This window comes from Fringilla coelebs, assembly GCF_963513975.1.
Source record: "Fringilla coelebs genome assembly, chromosome: 4".
NCBI lineage: Eukaryota > Metazoa > Chordata > Aves > Passeriformes > Fringillidae > Fringilla > Fringilla coelebs.
The window spans coordinates 8,254,998-8,276,153 of record NC_140032.1 but is presented as its reverse complement, the minus strand read 5'-3'; the positions used below and the strand labels follow the sequence as shown (position 1 = coordinate 8,276,153).

General features: G+C 45.0%; 1 protein-coding gene across 2 annotated transcripts in view; it reads right to left on the bottom strand.

The window, feature by feature from the left end:
- Positions 1–21,156, bottom strand: part of FGFR3 (fibroblast growth factor receptor 3) — a gene marked incomplete at its 5' end in the record, with an annotated part of 54,764 nt that overhangs the window by 21,048 nt on the left and 12,560 nt on the right. For both annotated transcript variants that reach the window (XM_084204905.1, XM_084204906.1), the window contains 3 exons: positions 2,270–2,439; positions 8,311–8,364; positions 12,639–12,902. In XM_084204905.1, coding sequence (XP_084061031.1) covers positions 2,270–2,439; positions 8,311–8,364; positions 12,639–12,902 — 488 coding nt within the window. The remainder of the gene's footprint in view (positions 1–2,269; positions 2,440–8,310; positions 8,365–12,638; positions 12,903–21,156) is intronic.

Here is a 21,156-nt window from a genome sequence, read left to right as displayed (position 1 = left end):
AATGCTCTCTGGGAAATTTCATATGATAAGTCATATGAATTTCTTTCCTTTACCAGTTAAGGATGAACTGTAACAAAACCAGGTTAGCCAGCCTGTCATGTTTTCAACACTCACCCTTCTCTCTTGCAGGCTTTACACTGGGCAGTCACACGGGTCTAAATGCCATGTGCAAGGGGCAGATATGGAAGAGTGGTCAGCTTTCATTTGCTGACAACAAACTTCTCACAATCAACATTAAAATTCTTTCATGCACTGAAAACAAATGAGAACATTCCCAGCTCAAGGATTTCTGAGTTAAGATCAGATCTTGAGATGAAGCGAGCCAACCAAACTCTGCCAGATCTGGATTTTGCCCATTCTTTTCAAGCTGCCTAATCCTGTTATGAAGTTAAGTTGTAACAGGGAATTTAAATCTTAAATACATGAGATACCGAGCAGGTTTTCAATCCCCTTTTCTGGTTCAAATTTCAGCCGATATCTATCAGTATATTTATACTGGATGAGATTTACACTAGATTACTTATATCTAACTGTGGCTCATGACCAAAAGCAAGCAAATAAAGGAAGGAAAATTACAGAGAAAGATGTCTATATCAAAAATGGGACAAAGAACTACACCTAGACAGAGAGCTTGAACCAATCTTCCTGTAATTGTCCTGACAGTGCCTTCAATAGCTCTTTTAAGCATTGACTTGTTGCTGGAAGGTGCCCCTAGAGAAACAAAGCACAGCGATGCCAAAGACTCACTACTGTGTTTCAGAGGATGAAACGTGTCAATTTAAACTCAAAGGTAGATTATAACTACTGGAAAGTGGGATGGGGAATTGCTTTCAGCTTCAGATTTTTTTTTCTGCAGGCATAATTTAGTGCAGCTGATGTGACACAGTTTAGTAAAAAGCCGCTGGAACGGCGCACGCAAGCCTGAAAACACTTCAGGATGATCCTTACAGCCTGCAATTAGTAAAAGATGCTTGTGCTTTGTGAATGTCATCTGCTGAAGAGCAGCTTACCCCCAGGAGTTGCCTCCCCACCTCTTTACCCTCCATGGCTTTTCAGAAGATCCAAACCTGAGCGTGCTCTCAGCCTCATCCAGACTGGAGCAGGAGCTGAGGAAGGAGCTTTAAAGGCTTCTCTGAAACCATCACAAAAGGCTCTTTCAGGAGCAGGTCTGAGCTAACAGGAAAGAAACAGCCCAGAACTGTGGGGAGGGGGGACTTTTTTTGAATCCTTCTCTGGTTTCTGGAGCATGGCACGCTTTGCATGCCCAGTCCCCTTTCAAAACACTACGGATGTGGCAGGCATCAGCACACAACTATTCCGAGTTCTGGTGAAGGTGTCTTCCTACAAGGCACCTTCTCTCCTTAGCAGCAGAGTCCTGGGATATCTCAGGGCTGGGAGAGTGCAGGCAAAAGTTGCTGCTCAAGAGTCTTTCCTGCTATAATAATTTTGTTATAATCAGCTGCAGCAGTTTTATTGTCCCCAAATAAAACCAGAAAAAAGAGTTGGACTGTGACCTCAAAGGGACAAAGTAATAACAACAGCAGCAAAATGTGAGAAAAGCTGATTTTCCTTTTAAAATCCTGACATAGTTCATATAAAGTAGCACAGAGACTTCTGGCTAATTAAATAATTTGACTGCAGGAGTTTTGTGTCCCTGAGCTCTATCTGTAAACATGAGCCAGAGCGTTTTCCAGAACACCTCATGGTAGAAAGGAAGCAGGAAGAAGAAAGCAGCCAAGGAGCAGATGCTATTACTCTGGCTACAAGGGAATCCAACACTTGACCAAGGGTCAGTGATTTATGCCACAAGAATGTTAATGACTACCAGCATGATGATCCAGCTCTTTGGTGAGGTCTTTCCTATACCTTCAAAGGACACTGAATAGGTTTTCTTTGAGAGCTGGGAGCAGCTATGGCTTGGTCCAACAAATCTTAATGCACTGGGCTCATCTCCAGAAATTAGGACAGAAGTTTCTGCTCCTGCTTTTTCATCCCTGTTCACAATGCAACCATAAACCCAACCCCATTTTTACCTACTCTCTGAATGACCACTATAGACAAACTCAGAGGGAATTAGCCTTTGATCCCAAAGGACAGCAGTCCTTTTTAACACTTCTGGTGCCAAGCAATTCCTAAGAGTGCAAGAACCACCTTCATTTCTACACACTCAGGACAGTGCTCTTAAAACTCCCCGTGTTAATCACCGCACAGTACAATTTTCTAGTTGGCAGAAACGACAAAAAAACTGAGATCCAAACCAAGACCTTACCTTAATGCCCCCAATCCTGTGCTCCCCTTTGAACTCCTTGCCATTTTTCAGCCAGTAGATGGAAGGGGTTGGGTTTCCACCCGCCGGGCATCGGAAGCGAACGGTGTTGGCGGCGGGAACTGCCAGCAGCTTCTTCTCCATCTTATCTGGCCGGGTCCAGAAGGGGACACCTGAGAAAGGAAAAACCAAGCTGAACAGGCCCCTTTCTGCAGCAGAGGATATCAGCTGGTGAGCAGATGCATCTGAGGAGTCTTTGGCATGTGCAGATTGACAGTTAAATTGCTACCTGCTGCCGTTGAGATACATGACACAGAAATGCTTTCCAGCTAAATGACTCTCATTGACATAGAGAGGGTGTTTGCATTTCAGTTTTGTGATGAAAGGTTCATGACCAGGTTCTTGTCTTGGTAATGCCAGTATAAATCTAAAGTGGCTCCTTTTAAATCAACAAGTAGAGTTATCCCAGATCAGGATGAGAATCTGGCCTCAGTGTGTAAAAAGATACAGATGTACCTTTGGGACATTAGTAGCCAAGAAGCATAAACAGCAGAAAGATGTTAAAACTGTAAAAGAATGTTGATGGGCCAGCAAGGGAGCAGACAAAACGTATGAGCTGAGTGCCCTGGAAAATGTTCCTCCTCAGTGAGTACAAATGTAGTGTAGCCTCCTCAAGGGAAGGAAAGAAAAAAAAGTGCCACTGCCAAACTGGTTTATCGTGTTTATGTTCTTTAAGTACAAGTGATTTTAGTTTTAAAGATTCATGTTACCTTTGAACAGGGATAAATTTTAAAACACCAGTGTTAGCATGAGATACTTTTTATAATCTGCCTCAAGTACAGCTATGTTCCTTGGCTGTGTTACAAACATTACATATTAACTCCAAATTAAGGCAGCAGCAGCGGCAAACTCATTATACTGGGAAGAAAGAAAAAAAGTTTTTTAAAAAAATCCTCCCAAGCTTTCATTTCTGCTTAAGGCAACACTGCAGAGCTGCACATGCTGTGTTTCCCCTGCCACACCAGGGCCACATCCAGCCCCCCAGATCTGTGCTCCACACCAAGGGCAAAGGGAGATGGGGGCAGGCAGTGTCTGGGTGCAAACAGCAAGAAGGAGGGCAAGGAGTGTAAATGGCACCTCCTCCAGCTGGGTAAGAAAAACTCACAGACAGGGAGCACCTGTTGCAGAAGCACATGTGCTGCTGGCCAAGACAAACTGAAGGCACTGGTCCTCAAAGAACTGCCTTGGAGAACATGACAGCCACCAAAGCTGTTGGGACAGCCTTGCTGCTGGCCTCTCCTGCAGTGGTGACAATGCTCAGAAACACCAACCAGCATCACAGCCCTGTCTCAGTGCTACTCTGAAGCCCCTGCAATTCCCTGCTTAATGACCAGCATGTACAAAGTTTTCTCTCTTGCTGCATCCCTTTGAGACGCATGGGAGCTGCTCCCTTTCTCCAGCACTCCTTATCCCTGATGCATTTGGCTGCATGATACCAATCACATTACAACTCCACCAAGTCACTGATTGACCCCACCTTGGTGTTAGTCCCCAGTGTCCCCCATGCAGGCTGCCTGCTGCATTCCAGCTCCAAGGATATTGCAGGGAAGGTCATACAGCTCAGCCAAGGCAATCCATGCACCCATTGGTTTTCAGCACCTGCCAACACTCTCCCCATGTTCCCTCCACCTTGCAAAGTCCCTGAGGAGCTGGATGCCAGGAGCCCCACCCAGGGTGCCCCTCCAGGTGCTAGAGACAGCCCCGCTGGGCACACCTCGTGTCCCATCTGCTTTGCAGTGGGATGGCTGGACACAGGTGCCTCAGTAACACCATCTCAGGGAGGGAAATCCAGTACTGAGGGTTTGCATCTGCCCTCAGCCTGCCTTGTACAACAGTGTGATGCCTATCAGAGTCAGCCCCACGTATCAGAGGGATCTGCACTCACACATCCCGCGTACGCCTCGTTTTTCAAATAACGAAACTGCTTAAGGCCCTTTCCTTGCCAGGATCCAGCAGGAGCATGGCTGGCACAAACAACAGCAAAAGGAGGAATCCCCGCAATTCCCATGGCCCTGGAAAATCCCAGCCACAAACTTTGCTGTGAACACACAGCACATCCAGGAGGCCTGAAGTACTACATGATAAAGCGAATTAAAATGGGACATCGTGCAGCCATCTACCGTTCCAGATGGCAGAACTGCACAAACATGGGGAATATTCCATGAAACGTTAGAAGAGAGGGTGCAACCACTAAAGGAACAGGTCATGATGGTAAAAGGATGATGCTGTTATAGCATGAAGGAAGGGCAGAAACCAGGCAAAGACTGGGCAAATCCCCAGGCAGCAGCAGGGGAGTGGATGCAGAGGACACTTGGGGTGGTGTTGGGAAGGCTGGAGAGGAGAGGGCTCCAGAAACCCATGCTGGTCCTTGGCTTCTGAAGCCTGGGCCATTTTCTGGCCAAATGTCTCCTTTTGGCAATGCACCTTTATTTTTTGGGGATGCTACAAGAGGCTAACAGGGCTACAGGGCAGAGGTATGGTAAAGGCCAGGCACGGATGGAAAAGTCCCCTTTTGCCACCACCACAGAGGGCAGCCAAATAACCTGTCCTGTTGTTTGATTAACATACCTGCCCACAAGAAATCCCATTTTATCTTGTTGGTGGCAATCATCTAGGCATGGAGGTGTAATTACATCACACGGTCACCTGGTCAGAGCCAGGTTCCTCCTTTTGCTTTTTGGGGCTCTTCCCTTTTACACAACATCTGCATGTGCTGCAGGGTGATGTTTATCACATTTTTTCATTCAAAAGATGAGTTTGAATCTCACAGGAGATCCATCAACCCACTGGCTGCAAATGTAGTCACTGAAGCCAAGGGGTATTTTGCTATCAGACATCAGAGAGGAGCAGGATGGAGCCCAGGAAATTTTCCAGCTGGGGATATTCTCCATATGGAGCAAAGGCAGGATTCACTCCTGCCTGCTGCAATTAGACACAACTTCTTCCCTGAGTGCTTTCCCTCGTTTCAGTGCTCTTCTGTAAGATTCAGGGCTTGCCAGGGCTGGGCACCCCTGGATTATTGTGCCAAAACTCAAACAGGGCATTGCTCTCAAGTCAAACTGGAACTGGAAGAAAGCATCTACACATTGAAAACAGCGCCTTTGTTCTCACTTGCAGGAGCAGCGAACAAAACATCCCTGCTTTTGCTTTGCTCTGCCCTCTGAGTCCCTTCATTACCACTTTTTAAGGGCCTGAAAATGTTGCTAACTCTTCTTTTCAAGCAAAGTTAGCAAAGCTCCAGAGAGTTTTGGGAGCAGGAAAAGAGGAAGGATGAAAGACGAAAAAATTCTAGACTAGCTCTCTGTAAATTAATTACTAGCAATGGTTTTGCATGTGCAGGTGTGAAAAAAAAAAGGGACCCCCAAACATTATCACCAGCCCTTTCCCATCATCAAACACTAAGCCTGACGGTCCGTTTTGTTCGTCAAAGACACCGGCCACCCATCCAACTGGAATGACCAATTAAAAAAAACCTGAGAGCAATACTTGGAATAATTAATACAGCCAAGCACTCATTTAGCAATTAGGAGCTGCCACCAAATTCTGTGGCAGACAGAATCAACCCTAATTGTGTAATTTCCCCAGCTGACGCCTCCGAGGACAGAGCCAGATTTAATTGGAGATTATGGGGGCTCTTTGAAGGTGCTGGGGCTGCGCAGCGGGGGCTCCAAACAAACAGATACAAGAGGGGTAGGGAGCACTGGGGCAGAAGCACAGTGTGTGAAAAGGGAGTTTTGTTTTTGTTTCGGGGCCAGGGAAAACAGCTGTAGAGAACAGAGGTATTAGAAAGCCGCTTTCTGCAAAGGCGGAGCGCGGCTTGTGACAAGGCTGCGACAAACGAGCTGATCTGAAGCTGCAGAAGTTTCTCCTTATTCTTTTCTGCTCTCCATCCCTGCTTCTGTGCTGCCCTTCAGAGAGGAGGCTGAGAGTGAGCAGAGCAGGGCACTCCACATGGAATTTTGTATTTCCAACCCTCAAGATTGGCTTCAAACTCATGATGCTGTTGGAATCAGCTTTCTGAACTCTCCACTATGTGAGGATGAGAAACTCTGTTGAGTAACACAAGCCAGAAAAGTAACTTATCATCACAAGGGGCCAGGACAAAAGCATTTCATTCAGTGACATGCAGCATGGCAACAGTCAGTGAGCCAGTCCAGGATGGATTGCCTCCCCACAAATATGAAACACTATCAGTTTTACTGACAAGACACCTTTAAGGTCGCTTCCAACCCTAACCATCCTATGAGTCTGTGGTATTTTTCTTTTGCATGAAAGCATTTATTGCCTTTCCTCCTCTAACTACTGACCACAGCTGTGTCTGATGCCTGAGCAGGGGCTCATACACCCCATCAGTAGGGCACATTTTTGCCACAGCAGATAGAGGACTTGGGGCTTTGGGCTATTCACAGAACATGGCACTGGCTACACCGCGTGTGCCTGCCTGGGATGGTCCTTCAGCCCCTGCTCCTGGTGGGATGTCCTGGCAGTGATGGTACCAGGGTTAACAACACAGCTTCCCAGGCTCAGGAGACCTCTGAGGGTTAAGTGGAGGACCTGACATCAAAGAAAGTAACACAAAGCACGCCCATGTCACCAAACACCGCTGCGAGGTTTCACCGCACTGACACATTAACCTAATCAACCATTTTTAAAGCAGAAGAGAATCCAACTTTTTATAATGAGGCCTTTAAGCAAAGCCAGCCATTACCTTCAGGTCTAAAACCAGAGACAGCCTCAAAGTCAAGAAGACCCAGAAAGCAGGCTATAAATACATGTGGTGAAATGTGTGTTTTCCTTTCCAGTGAAGAAAAACGTCTATCTGTACCATAAGCCAGCTGATGTTTTGTGATACCTGTTGCTAAGAGATTGAGTTCTCTATGAACCACATAAAAAAACGTACAGAACAATCAGTTGTCCTCATCAGAAGCTGCTCTGCAGCAGGAAAAAATCCTGACCAAATCACACCTTCCCTATGTCTGTACCATTCTTCAGCAGGTACCAGGAGCCCTGAGCACCTCTGCAAAGGTGCCTGTCACCTGGCAGGATTTGGCCCCTAATTAGAAGCTCTCAGAAAACCACAAAACCACAAGTTGCTGCTGCTGGGTCTCCTGTAACTCACCATTACTGTCCACACACTGCACACACAGCAGTATTAACTCATTGCAGTGGCAGACCTGTTTGAAAGAGTCCTGCATGTGCAATGTTATGGGCAGGAGAGATTTTCCAGTCATGTTGAACCTCTGCCAATGTACATAGCTGATTGGGAGTTCAAATGTAAAGACATTTGTTTATTAAAAATACATACACATGGGCAGCTCACTCTGAAGAAGTATAAAGAGAAGAATAAAACCCAGCACTAACACCTCTGAAGCCTGTAATGATCCTGATTAATGCTATTGCACTTAAAGAAAGCAGCAATGGAATTGAAAGATTCACTGTGAAAGGACCAAGCACTGTCTTGGGACTCTCTTCCTCACAGGAGTGAAAGAAAAAGCCAGTAAAGCCAAAGAGGTTGCTCTCACTTATGGTATCAGTAAATCTGGCCCTTGGTTAGTGTATGTTTTGTACTCTGACCCCTGTCAAGATGCTGGTAAGGATCAGAATCAGAATCGTTAAAAGTAAAGCAGTCAAGGTTTGAAATGTTATAAAACTGGTGTAACATCAGTGCAGTAAAACAAATATGCACATATATATAGTAAGTGGGCTTGTCTGTATTTACATGCAAAGAAGAATTTGTAACTACTCATCTATTCAGATTCTTAGCATCAAATCTTCAAAATACAGTTCTGCTGCTGTAGGATTCTGCAGCAGCAATACCACTCTGGCAGCTGTTTCTAAATTTTTAGATAAATTTCATCATGGTTCCATCCTAAGGTCACTGATTTCAACACAAAGCTGCTGTGTGACATCCAGATGAGCTGCACTGCTTGGGAGCCACAGCTTCTGCAAAGAAAAGGCCTCTGTATCCCAGAAAAATGAATTACCTGTATCTTCTGACTCATCATCGTCATCCTCATCATCACCTGACGAAGGGGAATCTGGAAAGAGACAAGAAAGAAGTGAAGCAGAAAGAGGATGGCACAAGGGGACACTGTGCTGGATGAGGCCATTGGAGTCACACAAGGGACATCCAAGTGATGGCTCACCCTTCCCTGCAGCTCCACCAGCCCACCCCCTGGTGCTGCTGGGCCAGGCACAACTGGACAGCAGCTGTCTCAACTGGGAGAGAGGTGTCAGGAGTTTGCCAGTGTTCTGAAAACATGGTCCAATGTCAAAACACTTCTCCCTGTGTGAAATGTTCTCTTCCTCATAAACACAAAAGGAATTCTAAACTGGAAAATTTCTTTTTGCAGAACAAGCTCTCTGACTGTTTTTTTTTTTTCCTTCCCTCTAGCATTCACTCTGAAGACTTTTTATTTCACCATGTCTCAAAACAACAGGTCAGCATTTCTAATTCACTTTCCCTGCATTTTTCTTTTAACTCAATATCCTCCTGCCACACCTCCCTTCATTAACTCCTTGTTCAAACACTAAGACCAAAACTTTTGAACTTCTTGCAATCAAACCTCTCTCCATCAACATTCTGATGGCTATTCCAGTTCCCTTTACTTATATTCCTCCCACAGAGGCACCTCAAGGCTGTAATTCAATACAGGTAAACAGGTGGGAATTTTCCATCTGTTTCTCTCCAAAACATTCTGAACTGTTTCTTTTAATGTGGTCTAACATTTCACCTTCTCCAAGCTGTCCACAATGAAGGCTCAGTCCCTCTTCCCCCCATCAACTGACTACTGTAAATGTAAATGCCATTATCAAACAGCAGCTTAGTGTTTGATTTAGTTCACACAGTTTAGTTTAGTACACTTCAGCATCTGGAAGATTTAGCATCACTGATGCTACATTATCTCCAGGAATTTTCTTTCAAATAAAGGCAAAATGCAAATAACCCAGCAGCCTTTATGCTCTGAGACAGTGGTAAGAGAACTTGGCCTTAAACACTAGAAAACAGGAAACATTATGAGTGCTCAACATGTGGCCAGAAATGTAAAGAGCTGTTTCAGATCAAGCCAGGCAGGACATCCTTCATTGCAAGATGCACTTGAGTCTTCTACTGTTTTCTGGCCAGCAGAGTGGAGGTAAAAATGGAGAAAGAAAAAGGTGGGGAGGGGATAAAAGGAGGGAAAAAGAAGGAAAACTAACAACAAATAGTTCTTCCCTGCAGAATCTGGAATGGCCCACCAGGCATTTTCACCATCCACAGAAGCAACACAGGAAACATCTCCCTGCCTTAGACTGCAGGGGCTCATGGTGCTTTGCACCTTCTCCTTGGCAAAGGCTCAAGGACGACTCCAAGCACGTCTCTAACTGCAAATGCACAGTTGAGGTCCTGCTGGCAGCAGAACTAGGGAAATGCCATGGGGCTTGCTGAAAGTGAAGTGGATGTTTAGGTGTTCTGGCTGATCCAGCAGGTTTACTCAAGTCAGGCAGAAAGTGAGCCAAATCCCCACCAGCATCGATGGAGAAATCAGCACCTTCTCAGCTCTGCTCTCAGATTTGGTTACCCACATATTAACACATGATTACAGTTTACTTCTGCTTTCCAATGAATCCATCATGACCAGAGGAGGAGAATCAATTTTTAACCTAATTCAAAATAATTTTCACAAGGTTGAGGGAAGTCTTTGACTTTGTTCGTCTTTAGGATGAGAACTGCAACTTAGATTTTAAGACCAAATATCCCATATCCCTTTTTTAAAAGGTGACTAAAAATTATAACCTATTTGTTTATCATTTACTAAAACAGTAATCCTTAGCAGAAGTTGTTGAAGTATTGGCAAGAACTGCTCAAAAAGGTTTTAATTATGAATGAAAAGGGACTTAATTTGTTCAGTCACCTGTTTTGTAATGCTTGGCCTTGCATATTTTGAAAGCTCTGTTTGCTGGTACCAGCCTGCAGCCCATGCTCATCACAGGGGTGCTGCTCAGCCACCAAATCCAAAAGCTGCTCTGTGCATGAAATGGCTGCAGAAATGGAGCTTCTGCCAACAGGGCTGGATATCAGATTGGGCATGCAGCCTCTTCACGATCCTCTCCAAGTGCTCAGGTTTTTAGGGGACAGTATGTTTGTTTTTGTAAACTAGCAAAACACTCAAGCCCTTGTCTGTCAAGGGAGGAATTTTAAAGAGATCAAATCCTGCTATTAATCAGCCTGGTTCTCAGCCCTTGAATGCCAGCTCCAGCATCTACTTGCTCTGCTTCCAGCATCAAACATCCCCCTGTGCACAGGCAGAGTCACTGCAGCACAGTCAGCTTGTTGCAGACTCAAATCTCATGGCTCTGTGTAGGAAAACCCTCATATGCCCCTAGGACATGGAAGCATTCTCAAAATGGAACTTACATGTGGATCAGCTATTCCAAGCATACCTAACCTAGCTTTGCTCACTTAAGGACAGAGATCAGAGCAATTCCAGTCTGTTAGTACAGCTTTAAACCAGTTTAATGCAGAGAACAACGCCAGCCCCAAACACCAGATACCCACATGAACACCTGACCAGATACCTGAGCTAATTGCTGGCATTACCTTTAAGAATTGGGGACACAAACCACAAATCTCTGATCACAATCTCATCTCTGCAGTGCCATGCTGAGCAATCAATACTAATTATGAAGAAATATCTGAGTATATGAGAGGCGCCACTATTGCCACATAAAGCAGAGCTTCAAAGTTTAAAACAAGTGCTGCTGACAGCTAAAAAGGAGGCTCCCACATTACCAGCACTTTGGTGGTAATGACAGTGGGCTAATAGAATCAAAGACTCATAATGTTGTCAGAAAGCAGGTTCAGGTTACTCGCCAGTTCTTAAGCTGTTATTAGCTATTATTAGCGAAGAGGAAAAATACAGGGGCTTAAACTTTTTAAAAGCAGAGGATTATCAGTCCTTCCTCTATTAAAAACAATTTCTCACTTTACAAACTTTTGGGGCTGGCAGCTGTTTCATTTGAGCATGTAACCAGCTGCCCTCTCCTGCCTCCCTGCTGCCCCTTGAACTCAAAAGCATTTTCATGTCACTTAGGAAAAAAAGAGAGAGTAACATTTCTAACAACCTGCAGTTTGCTGGATAGTTCCAATAATCGTACCTAGTTAAAGAAAACCTTTCAAGGGCCAAATACTTCTTTAACCATTTAATTGATATGACCTTGAAGCATTCACAGCAATCTCCAGTAACGCTCAATAAAAAGCAGATGTTGCTGAAGGCTTGGTGAAACGAGCTTTTATTCTCATGATGGTTTTCTCTCACACAAAATCCTATTGCACGAGAAAGTTCTCTATGGAGTGGACGTGATTCCCAATCACAAACAACTCCGTGTTTGGTTTTCAGACAGAGACTCTTACTTTTTGAGGGAACTCAACTTTTGGAGAAAGGAGCTGGTATTCAAGGATTCTTGAAAAAGCTCCAATAGTTTAAGGGCAAATGAAAGTTTTCAAAACCTGAGATCCCCAAGGGGCTAATTTTCCTGAAAATTCAGGCCTATAACCTGTGATCAGGAGAGTTTTTATCTACTCACAGTGATCCACCTACCAATGCACCAGCCTGAAATTATGAAAATGACCTTTGTGTTGGTGGTTAGCTATCTGGAAACAACAGATTTTTCTGGCACTCTGTGTTTAGTGATCCAGGCTTGGACAGCTTGTAGCTGTTCTGTTCTATCGTCCTCATCACGAAAAATATGGCCAAGCAAATGACAGCATGTGCTTTGCTAACACAGCACTTGTTTGCAATGCATGAATCCCAATAAGTAACTTTGATGAAGCACATATTTTGGATATACACAGTTTACAGATAAGCTACCTCTAAAACAAGCTAGCAATTGGTGATAACTGTGATGGAGGGCAGAGATTTACCATCTACAACAGAGAAACAGTCTTCAGGAACTTCCAGCTCTTACATGCAACTTTGCCACTGATTTGTCACATAACATAGAAAACATCACTCACTCACAAAAAACTTCAAAGCCACATGTAGCATTGCATCTGTCTGAGTGTTAGGGGGGATTTGGGGTTTAATCTGACCAGCACCCTTTCTAAGTCTTCTCAGCATGAACATCAAGGTTCAACATTTGGTATGGACACGCAAGCATTCTTCAATCGGTTTGTTTGGCCAGTCTAATCACTGTCAGGAGTTACCAGGGAGTACAGACCTTCCCAGGAAAGACAAACACCACAAACCACCAGGTGTGCTGAACATGTGAAAGGGGCAAAAAAGAAAAAAAGAATAGAAAATCACTGAAACAGCTGCATTTCTGCACATACCTGTAACTCTGACTGTAAAGTTTCCCAGGACCTCGTTGGAATGCCTTGGCTTGCAACTGTACAGCCCCGAGTCATCATATGACACATTGATTATCTTCAACAGTTTTTGTCCAATATGAGTTCTGTTGGTAGGTGCAATTCCAATACCATCTTTAAACCAGAAAACAGACACAGAAGAGCCTTGGGTGTTACAGGAAAGTTCAATGGTATCTCCATTTCCAAACACCAGCTCTTCCAGAAAGGCGGTCTCGCTCCTCAAGTATTCTGCAAAGGGAGAAAGAAATGGAGATGAATAAATAAGAACAGGTGTCAGAGACAGAGTGTTTAAAAAAGAAACACATCTTGTATTCTTGTATTTGCTCTACTGATGCTTCCATGTGCCCAGACCTTCCCCTTGCCTGCCAAGGCAGGTAGCTGTGCAAAGACAGTCAGGTCTGATCTACAAGGATGGCTTTGACCCTGCAGCAGCCAAAACACAACCAGCCCACCAGGTGCATCCCAACAAACAGCACAGACCTCCAGAAGGGTCATTGCAACACCCAGTGCTGCAGGTGAGGGGGTGATGTGGCAGAAATAAGTGTGTGCTGGCAAGTTCACAGCTCAGTCTCCAGACTTCCTTTTGTTTACTCCTGTGAGTCTGCCCACAAACCCTACGAGACCCAGCAAGGACAGAAAGGAGCAGAACCAGGGAAAACCCAAATTTCTTATGGGACTCTGGGGGACACAAAAGCAGTGTCTGTGGGCTAATGAAAACAGGTGGAAGGCTGGACAGAAGATAAAGGCTGGAAGAGCTAAAATAAATGAAAGCATCACTAGCTTCCTGCTGAAGTTATTCCATGTGCGAAAAAAGTGCAGAACCAAAGATAACTTCATAGATAATGACTTCACTGTGAAGCCAGTGCAAGTAGAGCAGCTTCAAACACCTGAGGATGTAGCCTTGGCTCCAGGCTGCTCTTTTGCCTTTAGGTGAAAGGGTTGGAGCAGGCTACAAGAGGAAAATGTATTGCCTTTCTCTTCTTGTCATGTGTGTTTTTATTCTTGTATAAATGTAAAGATTTAAAATATAAAAATGCTGTAGTCAATAGCCTTGCAGGGTAGAAAGAAAGGATTCTGGGAGCCTGAAAAGGTGGAATTTCATGGGAGGTATTGTCTAGCAGGAGGTAAAGCCCACACTCACTGGGATTACAAAGAACCTTCCCTCATACCATGGCAGCAATTCCAACTAAAATATTTTATGGTTTGGCCAGAATGTTGTGGTGTTCATGCAGTCAAGGTTAGGGTGATTGTTTTTTTTCCCTTTTAATAAAATTTTTCCCTGAAAGCATAACTTTTAGTAAATCAAAAAAGAAGACTGAGCTCCATGCAGAATCTCCTTGCTATCAGACTCATTGCAACATTTGAGTGTTTACCCATGGTCTCTTCCCAACTGGGATATATCTCTGGGGAAAACACAGCCAAGAAATATTCTGATTTAAATGTTCAAGTTTTTTCTTCCTTCTTCTAGACTATGAGGATTTTTTCACTGGTACCAACCTTGGGTTCAAATTAAAAAGCCCTGTGGACAGCTTTGCACTTGCAAGACTGAGTACTGGTCTAACTTTGATGGAACCTCTTGCTAATTTAATCTACTGGAAAACAAACCCCACACAACTGTACAAGCCCTCCACACAAAACACAGTTCTACCAAAGCTGTTTGCCAGACGACCAAGCCTTGTGTATCTTGGCTTTTGTATTATAAACCTACTGAACAGGAACAAGCCCAGACTAAGCACAGGCCAAACTGTACTGGTTAGCTGTTTAAAAGGAAATAACTCTTTTTCAAAAACCATAATGAACCTGGGTTAATGACAAAGCAACAAAGAATTTTTACAAAATGTATACAGGGAATGCTGGAATGAAGAGGAAAGTAAGACTCAGCAGACCAACCGGGGTCTCAAGCTTCTTCTGTGGAATGAGGCAGCACCTCTTGTTTCTGTCAACTTGATTTTGGCATCTCTACCCTCAATCTCCCCAGGCAGTCTCCAGCAGATGTTGTGATGCAAAGTTTGGTTCTAGTGACTTCCTTGGTACTGACCAGGAATAATCTCAGGGTAGATGGAGCAGTGAATTAAAAGGAAGACACTACTCATGGTCTTAATCTCACTTCTGTTAACTGTTTTTCAAACCTTTGTTTATATACTTACGGCTTAAAAAATAAACAGGACCCAAACTAGAGATTTCAACAAAGTATTTAAATGGGCACTCAAATGCTTTTAAGCACTTTGCCAACTGTGACCTTGGAGAACCAATTTTTACTCTCATTCCTTATATAGCTTTCAAGTACAAAGATAAATCTGAAAGCAGAGACAGTCTCATTTCCATGCTTGAAACAGCAGGAGTTCAAAGCAGAGAACCAAAGCTCACATCTCCCACAGGGTGGCCAGAGTCCAGCACCTCCTTCCTGCCCTCCAGCTGCATGTGCTTGGTGCTTCCAACACCTTTTCAACCAGAGACACCAAGACATGAAGGAGACATGAAGCTGCCCCCTCTAAAGCCAACTCTCCAGCTATAAAAAAATGGGAGGGGACAAAGCCAGGACAACTGAGCCCAGCTGACCCAAGGGATATTCCAGACATCATGCTCAGCAATATAACTGGGGGAAGAAGGAGAGGGGGGATTGTTTGGGGTGGTGGCATTTGTCTTTCTCAGTCACCCTATGAAGAGCCTGGCTGTGCTGGGGATGGCTGAACACCTGCCCTGGGGAAGTGGTGAACTAACACCTTGCTCTGCTTTGCTTCTGTGTACAGCCCTTGCTTCTCTTATTACACTGTCTTTATCACCACCCTTACAGGTGGTTTTCTCACTTTTACTCTTCCAATTCTCTCCTCCATCCTCAGAGTTGGGGTGAGCAAGCTGCAGCGTGGGGCTGAGTTCCCAGACAGGATTAAACCATGACACACAAATTACCAGGGAGCTAACCCATGTAGGGGTTACGGGAGCCCACTCTGACACTCGCCAGCAGAGCAGGGATTAACACATTTGCAGCTCTAACAGAGAGAAAGAGAGAAGAGAGAGAAAGAGGCAATCTGGGTTATGGGCTCCCAAGGTATACCTAAAACTCAACTAATTAGTAGATTAGCCAAAGCAGTAATGACTCAAGAACCACCATGAGATGCATCTGTTGGACATCAGCACTTGCAGCATCATCACTGCTCATAGCAAACACACTGCAGAGAAAGAGACCACTTTAAAGCTGTTCAGAGGATCAAAAAGGCAGCAACTGGCAGAAAACACCTTCCACAATGAGGAGCAGTTGGCCCAGCAACGCTGAAATGCTTTTGTATGCATTCACTTATAAGGATAAGATACTTCATCTCTGTGGCTGCTTGGCTCATCCCAGCAATAATTCACTTTCTGTGTGGTTCACAGCTCCACGTACTTAAGTGTGTCAGTATTTCCATCAGCTGTCTGCTCCTCTCAGACATCAGTACTTGTTTCTGGCTGAGCCTGGAAATGTTTTATTTTGGTTTTAACACATGCAGCTCCCAAGTTATTTTTTATTCAGGCACAAAAGGACGAGGAAGAGGTGGAGGGTGGTGGTCTATTCCTGGGCAGCTTATGGCCCCCAAAAAATCCAAGCCAACCTTGAGGCTGCCTGCTGCCCTCCTGTGTGTCAGGGACTATTTCCACATGCTGCTGAGGACTGCTGCTGGGCAACAAAGGCACAGCAAGGGGTGAGGGAGCCCCAAGGTCCCATGTCACCTCACAAGGCGCTAGGTTCTGGCTCCAGAAAACTTCTTTTCACCTTTGATTTTTCCCCTGGAACGACTTCCCACAACCATACTTTTTCAAAGTGTTCAGGAGCCTCCTGAGGAACTGCTCTGGTGGGGTACATGCATCCCCCATCACCATCACCCTTTTCCCCCAGTGGGCACCTTGCAGCAGAGGAACATCCACCACGCAGCTCAAGCCACACTGGGACAGCCCCACAGAGCACTCGAGGCACACAACCTTCTGCACCACCAGCCAGGGATTCCTCACCCCACCCTGAACCCCAGCAACCCCGAGAGGCTCTCCAGGACTGCTCCACAGCCCAGTGCTGGGATGGACTGAGGCTCAGCTCTAAGCAGATCGTGTTTTTCCCTTTTCAAGCTGGACAAGCTGTATTTGGCACGTTAACGAGCACAGAGACGGCAGCGCTCCTCCGCGCATTTCTCTCGTCAGGTTGATCTGAAATAGTTTCTTGTTCTGTGTATTTTATTGCACCAAATCCACCGTGACAGGATACATTACAGGATCACAGAGCAGCAGCCACGCCAGGGCTTTCTCCTGTTGAGTTTGTTATCCCATTCCCAGAGGCACCATGGCCCCAGACAGCAAGCTGGTGGATAATTGCTGGAGGTGCATGAAAACCTCCAGCATTAGGGAGGTGAACACAGCCAGGGTGGCAAAGAGCATGTGCACTATCCCCAGGCTCAGACCAGCACTGTGTCCTGTCTGTTGAGCCCTGGTTTATTCTAAATAAGTGTCCTACCTGTGTTAACTGAGTATTATTCACCCAGTGAATAACATTCAGGTGTTTTACACAACACCTGTGTGTCTGCTCTTGGGATGGAGTCACTTCCCTGCCTCACCTTGGGGCTTCTGCACTGGGAAAAGCAAACTTCCCAAAAAGGGAAATAAAACACTTTCCTTGCCAAATATTGTTCATTTAAGATCTGTCTAAATCTAAAAAGCAGCCAGGAAAAGTGACAAGTGGCCTCAGTGTCACCTCCCCATGCCATGCACAGAATCCACACCCACATTTCCTCTGTCTCCTCCCAGGGAGGCAGAGAGACCCTGGGGCAATATTGAAAACCTCCAAACCAGTCCTGAGCCCTTCAGCCCCGGTGAGAGCTGGGCATGATAAGATCATGGCATCACCTGTTTCCCCAGGAACCTGCCTTCTCAGGGTCCCTGCAAACCCTCACTGCTCTGCAGGGAGCTGATGGGGCATTTATAAGTATATTTTTATATTTATTTATATAATTATATATATTTTATATTTTTATATATATTTATATATATTTGGCAGTGCTTTATGCAGGGCACAGCTTCCCCTCCTTTCTGCACAACTGTGATGGTGCCAGAGGTGGAACATCCCTTTTCTGGCTATGGCCCTGTCTCCCCAAAATGTACCTCACCAGCCTGACACAGCAAATATATCAAATACATGCATGATATTATAGAAAGTATTTTGTGTACACATTTTCTATTATTTATAAAATAAAAAGCATTATAGAAAACCTTCTCTTTTTTCTCTTTTCCAGCTCCTTTCCCCTTGTGAGGTCAAGACCCCTCTTGCACCACACTTGCCAGTGTCAGGCTGCAGCCATCCTGGGAAGAAGGGGCTTGCTCTGGCAATTACAGCAGCACAGGATGCTTTGATGAAGCAGTATCACCTCCCAAAGTGTGTTTTGCTGGGTTATCTCCCCTGCTCAGTGGGGCTCACACCCAGAAATGAAATACTGCAAAAATAAAATATCTGTATCTGTAAAAGTCTAAACTGTGATACAAAAATATGTCTTTAGATAATCATATCTGAAAAGGGTTTGCCTCCATTATTTCACAGAATCATAGAAGCACAGAATGGTTTGTGTTGGAAAGGATCTTAAACATTATCTCATCACAACATCCCTGCCATGGGCAAGGACACCATTCCCTAGACCAGATCACTCAAAGGTACCACTTCATCTTTCCTATATTGCATGTGTTTGCTTGGGAGGAGGCAGTTCTCCTGGAAAAGCTTAAAACAGCTGCAATAATAATAATAATAATAATAATAATAATAATAATAATAATAATAATAATAAGGCAAAGCAGACTGTTTATATCGTATTTGCACTGCAGTGGCCTCTGCAATTGTTACCAGACATTTCTTTCAAAGACATTAACAAGTAACTGCACTGTGTAAAAACCCCGTAGGGGTTTTCTTAGATCTGTTTTAGGAGAAAAGCAAACCTTTTTCCTAGAGAATTAGCAAAACAATAACCAGGTTTAGTTCTGTCATATGCAGCTTTCTTTATAAACAAGAGATTATGGAAAGGAATTAAAAAAATCTCTACTGTTTAGCTTGGCTATCCCCGACTTTGGAAGAGCTTCCAAAATGGAAAAAGCAGATGTTGCAAATCTGCCTTATCTAGGGAGCAACTGTTGACTCTGTTGTGCAAATCCTAATTTACATCTGCATGAAAGGTTTCAGAGATTAAATGGCATTCAAGGAGGAATATTAGCTTTTCTCCCTCCCTCCAGCTCTCCTTTGAATGGATTTACTACTGGCAATTAGCTTTCTGTTCCATCGGCCAAGTAGAAAACAGGATTCATCAGGACTCTACAGTATCCTCCTTTTAATGGACTGTTTTCATAGATCACCCAATTCAGGCACAGAGAGTTTAAAGAAATAAACTGTCACAAAGCGAAAACAGTTACAAAAACACTTTGGCCAGGAGGATTTCCCTCTGACACTTGGAAGCCCTGAAGAGGACAGAAAAAATCTCAGCAGAGAACAAATCAAAGGGGTCTCCTGGCTACACCTAAAAAGATGGGAATGTAAACCCCTCCAAGGGGCACAAAGCCTTGGTTGCTGCTGAGAGCCCAGAACTGATCCCAAGCCTTCAGCTGGGGGTTGCTGGCTTAAAAGAACAAGCAGTGATGAGGAGTTTTCCTTAAAATCTGGCCAGATTGTACAAACAAACACTTGGTTCCTCACTGAAACAGGGAAGCAAACACCCCTTGTATGTATCTACTTACCTCGGAGTTCTGCATTGAACATTTTGAGCTTAGCATGGAACTTTTTTTAGAGAAATAAAAGAACTGATGTGAAATGTCTCCAGTTCATCAATGGTCCCCAGAGACAGGGAGCAGCAGATGGGAGGCAGCATGGGCATGCTGAGTCCCCAGGCTGTGAGAGCTCCTGCTCAAGGATGCCCACGCAGATGGCTCCTGCTCTCCCAGGTGCCAAAGTCTCTGTGCTTTGCTCCAGGAGGGCAGCAATGAGCTGCATCAGTTCTCAGCAGTTCTCAGCAGCCCACACTGACAGTGGGGCTGACACCAGCCCCAGCCTGGCACCATGAGCACACCCTTGCAGCTGCACCCCACAGGTCACACAGACCAGCTCACCAGCCCAAAGGTGGCCAGCCCACACTGCTCCCTGCTCCAGGCAGCGATGGGAACTCCCTGGGCTGATCCTCGGGGAGCACAAGAGACTGTGTTGTCATCCTTTTGGTGTCTTGCCTCTTGCTGCCTCTGAAGAACAGTGGCCAACTTGGCCTCAGCTTTTGCTCAGCACAGCAGGGGCATCCCAGCTTGATGCTGACAGACAGATCCCACCACAAAGCAGCTGATGTTTTACATTTCTGCTCTACATGCCTCAGGAAGTCCAAAAAACCCTCATCACTGCAGCAAGCAAGCAACTACCACGAGCCCTTTCAAAGCCAGTGGCAGCAGCTGTGTAAACTGAGGCACAGAATGAGGCTTCCCAGCATCCCAGCAGATTGGGCAAAGCTTGCCCCAAACTCCACTGGAGCAGAAATTCCTGCCAAACTGTGGAGGCCCTGATCAAACCTGTGCTACTCAGCATCAGCGCACCACAGCATCCCTCCTGCTCCAGGTTACCTGCAGGGGTTTTGTAGGTGACACACCCCAAGTAATCAGCAGAGTTTGCTACAAGGACACAGCTTACACAAACGACTGCTACACAGAGCATAGGGAAAGGAGAGCAGCTGTATCTTTGGAAATGTTTTAAAATTTTCTTAAAATGTTGCTGAGTGATTCTTCTGGTTATTTTTTTCCTGGGCTCTTTCTCTACATCTTTATTTCCTTCCTAAAAATTTTTCAAATATTCATTACTGCTGGAGCTTTGACCTCCAGGGTGGGCTTTCAGCTACTTGGTCAGTTCTATCAAAATTTCACCACCTCTCAAGTGCTCTTGCAGATGAACTTTTAAGAAATACGTAAGTTCCCCAGGTTCAGAAGTTTAGGTTTACCTCAGAGGAACTTTTTAAGGGATGCAAATGCTCCTGCTCCTTTTCCAATTCCCAAGCCAGTTTTGCCCTGGAAGCTACTTGTGATGCTTTCTGAAGTGGGCTTTAGGATCACATGGCATCAGAAAAAATTTGCCATAAAGCCCCAACCTTTCCCCTTCGATTCACAGCTATGCAGCTCCCAAATCCCAGGTCCTCTGTATTTCCCTTGCACTTTTAATGTGCACTCCTCTAATCTTCATTTAATGCAGGCAGCTGGCTGCAAATACCCCCAAACAATGACTTTAATCCTAAGTATCCTGAAGCCCCCCTTTCCTTCCCGCACCAAAACTGAAGGAAAAAAATAAAAAGAACAGCCTCAAGACAGCAAGATGGAGAAACCCAAGCTATCCACTGGGCCAAAGGATCAGAAAGACACAATGAGCTAAATTTTGCCGGGTTTGCTAATTAAAAACGGAAGCTACCCCACTTTGGAGCCAAGGCAGGGAGGTGGGGGGAGTTCTCATGCTATTCAAAAA